The sequence below is a fragment of the Plectropomus leopardus genome, chromosome 13, assembly GCF_008729295.1.
Source record: "Plectropomus leopardus isolate mb chromosome 13, YSFRI_Pleo_2.0, whole genome shotgun sequence".
NCBI classification, from domain to species: domain Eukaryota; kingdom Metazoa; phylum Chordata; class Actinopteri; order Perciformes; family Serranidae; genus Plectropomus; species Plectropomus leopardus.
This window is the reverse complement of record NC_056475.1, coordinates 13,657,047-13,665,579: the sequence shown is the minus strand read 5'-3', so window position 1 is coordinate 13,665,579 and position 8,533 is coordinate 13,657,047. Positions and strand designations below refer to the sequence as shown.

At 36.2% G+C, this 8,533-nt stretch overlaps 1 protein-coding gene across 1 annotated transcript in view; it reads left to right on the top strand.

Annotated features, from left to right (window-relative positions):
* The window catches only part of acsl6 (acyl-CoA synthetase long chain family member 6), a 50,379-nt gene extending 45,123 nt beyond the window's left edge, over positions 1–5,256 (top strand). The window contains exons 15-21 of the mRNA XM_042499559.1: positions 548–620; positions 3,036–3,124; positions 3,478–3,594; positions 3,752–3,895; positions 4,093–4,194; positions 4,293–4,364; positions 4,924–5,256. Of these exons, the coding sequence (XP_042355493.1) occupies positions 548–620; positions 3,036–3,124; positions 3,478–3,594; positions 3,752–3,895; positions 4,093–4,194; positions 4,293–4,364; positions 4,924–5,064 (738 nt within the window). The 3' untranslated portion in view covers positions 5,065–5,256. The remainder of the gene's footprint in view (positions 1–547; positions 621–3,035; positions 3,125–3,477; positions 3,595–3,751; positions 3,896–4,092; positions 4,195–4,292; positions 4,365–4,923) is intronic.
* The last annotated feature ends 3,277 nt before the right edge of the window (positions 5,257–8,533 follow it).

Genomic DNA, 8,533 nt, shown 5'->3' with positions numbered 1-8,533 from the left:
TTTTATACAAAAATAAAAATACAAATAAATAAAATAAAAATAGAATATCTGCCTCTTTTGTTGTATATTTATTGTATGCTAATATCACACACACACACGCATGTTTGCGCTTTGTTCAATAAGAACCCTTATTCACACAATGAATCATCTAAGCCCTAACCCTAACCATCACAATTAAAGACTTACTACCTGGAGGGTTGTGCAACCAGTATAAGATTCCGGACATGCACGNTATATTTTATACAAAAATAAAAATACAAATAAATAAAATAAAAATAGAATATCTGCCTCTTTTGTTGTATATTTATTGTATGCTAATATCACACACACACACGCATGTTTGCGCTTTGTTCAATAAGAACCCTTATTCACACAATGAATCATCTAAGCCCTAACCCTAACCATCACAATTAAATACTTACTACCTGGAGGGTTGTGCAACCAGTATACAATTCAGTACATGCATAAATACATGTACATATTTACACGCATGAATAAAGTATGTGGGTGCACCCAGCCCTCTCAATATATCTGTGTTTGTGTGTAGGTGTACGAGGCATATGGCCAGACAGAGTGCACAGCTGGCTGCACCTTCACCACACCTGGAGACTGGACCCCAGGTGAGTGTTTATGTAACAGGCCCTGAAAAAGGAACACCGAGCTTTATCTCTGCAGAACTCAGTAAACCTGTTTACTTAGAGGCCTAGTGCAATGGTCTAAAGTGACATGGTTGAGTCATGACTTTACAAACTAAACAACCTCTGTCCTATGATAGTGTTCAGTAGGGTCACTATGTATGTAAACATGATAAGTGAACTGCCGCTCCCTAAATCCTCCTGATAGGAGTTCAGAATTACCATTATGCACTGCGCTGTGGTGTCACGGCCACTCAGATAATGACGTGACTGCTCAGACACTCAGGCCCTATCAGCTCTGCTCCTAGTCAGCATTTCATAGATAACACAGGGACAAAAAAAAAGCGAGGGGGCGGCTTTTGTATACAGAAGATCCAGATATGTAGATATGAATGGCTCAATGTAAGGTGATGAAAACAGTCTGATTTTCAGGTGATTATACACTAAATCCTACACAATGCACCTCAAAAGCTGTTTATGAATTTGCCTGTGTTAAAATTAGCGGATTAGTCTTATACTGAGTCATCAAATAATAGATTTTTAACTAGAGCTTTGCCAAAATAAACTAGTGCACTCGAACACATCAACTTTGTTCTTCACGTATATATTATAGCCTGTTCATAGAAGTAGTAGTAATGAGCACGCATTATACCACATTAAAAAATATACCTAGTGCCTGAAATATTCTAGGTATTTGCATCTACTTTTGTGTAATCTAAACAAAAACACATAATTTCAACAGAAGAGATAGTCATTTTAAGGCATACTCCATATACTGTATATCAGATATGAAAATTCATATGGAAATGCCAGATTTTTAACATTCTTGGAGTTTCCCTTGTTAAGTGGCAAATAGCTCGATTAGAAAGATTAGCAAAGAGCCAGCTGGCATCATGAGAACTGCATAGCTTTCCAAAATGGCGCCCTATTCATTGAAATGAATGAAAGTTAATCACAAAGCAGCTTTTTTTCCCACACTTTTATAGCCTTACACTCATGTTTGTGTGAGGGTTTTTCTTTTGCTTTAACTACCTGTACATTCAAATGACAAAAAACATGAATAAGATGAAATAACACCATACAACTCAGTGTGAGAGCTCTGTGACCATGCCCTCACCTGTTGAGTTACGTTTTGTTTACTCTGTGTGGATAGAGCTTTACTGAAACCAGTCTTTGTCTGAAGGAAACTGAGTACATAAACCACAGTGAACACTCTGATCCTTTATTAAATCCCTGAGGGGACGGTGGAGATGAAAGTGATGAGTTTAAGATATTTTTTTGAAGATTTTATGCTGTATGTTAAAGGTTTTGTTAGCAAAACAATTTCAGCATTTGAGTATTACTTAAACGGTCTCATTTGTCGTTTACATGTCGCACTGTATAGAGGTTGTTAATAAGAACTCAGTGACTCATATATATTGTTTTTACAGACCTAAGCGCTTTAGTTTGTCTGAGCCATGACTCAGAGGGAGGTTGCAATAAAAAGAAATAAGTATTTGAAAGTTTCTCAATGGTGATGTTTCGGCAGAATTAATATGGAAAATCCCCAAAGTTGACCTTTGACCTTTAGGGTACAAAGCAGCTGCTGCAATTTGAAACAGTGTAGTCTTTAACAGCATGATTGATTTAACAAACACTTGAATTGATTTTTGTCTGAATCCCTAAAAAAAAAATCAAAATATATATATATATTTATAATTTATATGTGTGTGTGTGTGTGTGTGTGTGTGTGTACGTGTACGTGCCACACATTTGGAATTTGCGCAGTCAGAAACATCAGTTAGACAATAAAGAAGTAATTAAGTCTCCTACTCAAACGCATATACTGTTAATTTTCTGCTATTTGACTGCAGCAGAAGGAAACCTAACTACTGTTTATGTTAAAACTCCTTATTTAAGACGTGTTATCAGTTTCCCTTGATCCTTGAAGTCCATGTTAGCCTTATTCTAAACTGTCTATTGTCTGAATTGTATCAGGTACATCCATTTGTTATGTGGCCCGTAGCAGTGTCACCTAGATAACTCACTATGTTGACTTGCATCAAAATGTGGCCTAGCAGTAACCCCTGCTGCTCACTTCTGATACTGCATGACTTATTTGTATTTCTTGAAAAAATTTGATGATTTATCTTTCTTTCTTCCCTTTTTTTTCAATTTCATAAATGTTAAATCTGAAATAATTTTTAATAAATGTTACTGAATGTGTGCAGTTGAAAAAATAAAATGAAAATGTAAACTATATGAGAATTTTCTTGTTGATTTTATAGCACAATGTTTGGAATTAATATAATAGTGGATACTGTTTGCAGTGATGAATATATCCAATGAGGAAATAAAAACACAAAAAGAATAGGTTAGATTTGTTTATTATTATTTTGCTCGTTGTGACCCTATGAATAGGTCATGTCGGGGCCCCGCTGCCGTGCAACCTCATCAGACTGGTGGATGTGCCTGAGAAGAACTACTTTGCCTCTAAGGGAGAGGGAGAGGCAAGTAACAAGATTGTGAAAGAAAAAAATGACACATTGTTCATGTATGTGTGTTAATATGTGTCTTAGTGTTCAGTGTGATTGCCACTTGTCAGATAGCAAACAGTATTTAACTTTTAGCAATGCTGCTCTGACTAATAACCACTAATAAATAAACTAAAAAAAAAATACTAGAGTGGAGAAGTATTTTTTTATGGGTTTACATATGGTGGAAATAATTTAAAATAAAAAAAATATTTAATTAAAGAAGGCACTGACTTTTCAAAACCTGTGTTAGTATTTGTACAGGAGCTATATTGTATCATATATTTCACTCTGACCTCGATTCTTTACCACTTTTCTAAACCATCTAGGTTTGTGTGAAGGGACCAAATGTGTTTAAGGGCTATCTCAAAGACCCCGAGAGGACGGCCGAGACGCTGGATGCAGATGGCTGGCTTCACACGGGAGACATCGGCAAATGGTTACCTGTATGTGCAAAGAGCTCACATAAGACTCCCTTATTCAGTCATGATAATAAAGTATTTCATAATAAACAGCATTTGCTTTAAATTGCACTCTTTTTACATGAAGACCTCCCAGGTATTATTTCTTCTTGTCACGGATTCAACCTGTCCTCTCCTGCAGAATGGCACACTGAAGATCATTGACAGGAAGAAGCACATCTTCAAGTTGGCTCAGGGCGAGTACATCTCCCCTGAGAAGATCGAAAACATCTACATCAGGAGTGAGCCTGTGGCCCAGCTCTATGTTCATGGAGATAGCCTGCAGGTATGAACACAAACAAGCACACTCAGAATATTAATGTCCTACAGACCTTAATACATTTTTTCTGATGGAGTTTGTGGCTCCTGAGACCCTGTGTGCTATATTCTTGTGCTTCATTTGAAGCCAATACAATACAATACAAACACAGTAGGTTACATACTCACTTATTTAATCTTTGATGTTTGCGTTTACTTTTCCAGTCCTGTTTGGTGGGCATTGTGGTTCCTGACCCTGAGGTCATGCCTGAATGGGCCAGGAAAAAAGGCATAATAGGCACCTATAAGGACCTCTGTAAAAACACGGTAGGTGATGGCTCAAATGCCTCAAAATGCTGTTAAAAAATAGATGCTGAAAATACTGAAGAATTTTACGGAGAATAATTTTCTTCTCTTTTCAACAGGAATTGAAGAAGGCAATGCTTGAAGATTTGGTGCGTCTTGGCAAGGCCAGTGGCCTCCACTCTTTTGAACAGGTAGGTAGGCAGTTATTTGTTTGGGTTTGAGGTAAAAAGCCACGAATATATACTTTTGCTGGAGCAGTATTTTTCTTACTATCTGTAGAAAACATGTAAAACTAGAGGGGTGCTTGTAGAACATAGACCTCCACCAAGGCCAAATGGCCTATCATGAAAGTCAGGACAGTATTTTCTGTAATCTTGCCAATAAACAAACAAACCAAACAGAAAACATAATCTCCTTGGCAGAGCTAATAACCTGGGTCCTAAAGTGACAGCAGAAATTGCTCCAGTTGAGCTACTCAGTCAAATATTAATAGGAAATCTTAAACTGTGTATTTGGCAATTACTGTCTCATTACATTAAAATCAAAAATCCAAAATCAGCCAAATAAAGAGATTTATTGACATAGGGGCTTTATGCCTAAGATGAGCAACAGTTTAGCAGAAAAATATTGTGCACTATATTGCCTACAAGTATTCTTAAAGTTATATAACCCAAGAAGTTTGGGGGAGACTCCTAAGAATCTCGGTGTTATACTGCATCTTTTATGATATTACCCGTTTTCCTTTCAAAGGTTAAGAACATCTACATCCACAACGAGATGTTCTCCATTGTAAACGGCCTCCTGACCCCGACACTAAAGGCCAAGAGGCCGGAGCTGAAGGAGTTTTTCAAGGAGAAGATTGACCAACTCTATAGCAGCATCTCCATGTGAAGGCCAGCGGACCTCATTTTCCTTCAAGTATCTTAGATCTGCTTTGACCATTGACCTGCAGTGGGACAAAGATGTGACACCTTAGGCTTAAAATGCTTTTGGAAAGCAAGAAGCCAAATCTGTCCCTCCAATGGAAGATTTAAAACACCTTGAATAAAAACAAATCAAAGAAATTAAGTGAAATACAATAAACACATTATCATGAAAGCATATTTTAATAGAAAAATCAGCTTTTAGTCTATTAATTGATTTGATTTTCATTGTGACTGAGTTTTTTAATGCAGCATGAAAAACAAATAACAAAAAAACACAAAGTGGTGTTTTTTAGTGCTGTCCAGCAGAGGGCAGTATATATATATATATATATACTACAACTTTCCAAACACAAATTGAAGTTCAGGGCTGATCAGAGGGCAACTACTATGGTCTTTTAACATGTTTTTTAATTCAGTTACGACATACAAATGCATATAGAGAAAGTAATTGTGCATTGTATTTCACTTTATTTATTTCTTTGCTTTGTTTTAGTTTATTCTTTTAAATCTTCCATACATTGCTACCTGCTATCCAGCTAAACAAACCATCAAATGCTATAACCCCAGCAGCAGAAACTCATCAGCACTTTTATGTTGAGCAATCCACTTCAACTTCCTGTCAATCTGCTTCTCTTCTCTTTTCCATCAGTTTAAACCCACCATCAACCAAACAAAACCCTAAATCCATGGTTGTACGACAGCGAGCGTGATGTCTTTGTGTATAGTTGTAGTTTGAGGAGATGTCTTGCTGAGACCTTGTGGGACAGTAATGGACTTCATCCTCAGTGGAAAACTGTAGATTTTCCTTTAATCGAACAAGCTGCTGACAGCAGTGCTGCTAAGCAGGGCCTGATACATTTCCCCTGATGTGACACACAAACTTTTATCCCAGACATGCAATTTGACCAAATCACAATCTCATGTTTGGGCTCAGAATGACGATAACAAGGTAGAGAGAGTAGCAGCTCCTGCCTTACAAATCATTGCTGTCTGCACTGCTCCATGTAGAGCATCTCAATATTTTTAGCTACAGTTCATTGTCATGTATTCACACATTCATCAAGTCACCTCTACATGGATGTGATCAGCAGTTTAGCATGCATGCTCTTTGTTTATGTGAAGGACTGGCCCACTGTAACAATCATCAACCTTCACATCTTTCTTTCCATCCATCGTTGCACAAATAGTATGTCAGGAAAAAGTTAAAAAAAAAAAAAAAAAGGAGATAATGCAAAACCAGGGCTCAGGGCAATGCATGCAGTTTGCCCTGCAATGCTGGCACCGTTAGCATTTGACTTGAAAAAGATGAGTATTTCTTTGTGGCCATTAATAGCAGGTTGTATGCAGCTGCCCAAAGCCACTGCTGCTAGTGCAAGGCTTTGTAACGTAGGCAAAGCTGATCAGTTCCAGTCACTGGGGGAAAACAGAACAACCATCGACTTTTAAACAAAATAAACACACTTTTTTTGGAGGGTTTTACACAATAGAAGTAATGTATAGGCTTTTTAAGTTGATTACCGTCCCAAAGCATAAACAATGTGGATGTACATAAATGAGGACAGCTAGATGTAAGCATATTTATTAATTATCATGGTTTGAATGGATTTTTTTTCTCTCTTTTTGCGTGTAGTGAGATGAATTGTACTTATTTATTTATCTATTCTGCTGTAAAATGGAATCAGCACCATATCCTTGTAATGATTGAGTGCAGCAATAGGGATGAGGGAGGGTGGGGAAATAGGACGAGGGTGATGGAATAAAAGTTATTCTGGAATGATTTTAAAACCACATCTTGTTTCTTTTTTATCATGATGTTTTCAATCCTATTTGCATGCAGGTTTTATTTTGAAAGGTGTCCCTGAAAATACTAGCTACTGTGTTGACACCAGTATGAAAAACTAATTGAAGTGCTCGCAGAAGAAGCACTGTTCAGATTATTCACCATGTACCAAAACCATCATTTAAAAAAAAAAAAACGTTTACAAGTCCTGCATTTAAAAGCATCCTTACATGAAATTACAGAAAGTATTATCATCTAAATGTACTTAAAGTATTTAAAGTTAAAGTACTATTTTTTAAATGACTTGCATATTGTTATATATTGAATTATTGTTAATATACTGGTGCATCTGGGCATTAGTAGCATTATCAGTGTCTTACTTTATATACAGTTAGGGAGTTCAATTCAGTGTTTCACAGGATAAATCTGACTGAAAAGTTTTTGTTTCTATTTGTTGTAATATTTTCAATTTTTTTTTCTTTTTGTGGATTTTTTTACTCTTAACTGTCAAAGATTTAAGGAACCATTTGAGAGGTTTACAGAGAGAGATGGCGGAACTTCATACAATCAGCAGCTTCTATAATGGCCTTCCAAAACAATGAAGAACAACTAGTGTATGTATTGTATTTTATTAAATGTTTTTATGTAAAATCTTATTCGGAAAAGTAACTTAAGCTGTCAACTATATGATAGTTTAGTAAAAAGTCGCGTATTGCCCTCTAAATGTTCATGGAGGAGTAGTAGGCTAGAAAGTAGCATAAAATGCATGAACTGATTAATGAACTTGCCTGACACTTTGGGTCCCCGCTGTGCTCAAGGACCACTGGCCTTCACCTGCAAAATGTCATAAAATTTTCAACCAGGAAGGAGACTAAAAATAACCATTAATAGATGTGAAAGGAATGCAAAGCAACAGCATAGAGAGATTACTACAAAAACAGGCAAATCAAATACAAAGAGACAGAAAATTACCAAAAAAAACAGATGTAAAATTACCTTAAAAAGACACAAAATTACCTCAAACAGCTACAAAGATACACAAAACAACCACAAAAAGACTAGAAATAACTACCACGAGACACAAAATGACAAAAAACAAACATACAAATTACTTCAGAGAGACACAAAGCAACCACAAGGACACAAAATGACTAGGAAGAGACACAAAACTACTAGAAATCATAGAAAATTGCTTCAAAGAGATACAAAACAAGCACAAGAAAGGAGAAAATGACCAGACAGTAACATTAAACCACAGAAAGATAAACAACAACTATAAGGAGAAGTGGTGGGACAGTGTCTCACTATCTGCCCATGATGAAGTCAGAATAGGGCCTACTCAAATAAAGTAGCTGCAGGTAACTAAAAACTGTGCTTAAATACAGTTGGTCTACTTGAGTAAATGTAGGCAGCATAGCCTACTTTCCACCACAGCATATCACAAAGCTAATATATCTTGTATTAATACAACCTAGGCGATTTCAAGTTCTGATATTAAGTCTACTGTTATCATTAAACAATTTATGCGTGTTTGTATATTATTATTATTATTATTATCATTATTATTATTTTTTGTTTATTTTATTATTATTTTTTTTTAACAAGCATTAAAACGTCATCATCAGCTGATTGACTGCAGGTGCGCTCCGGTTGC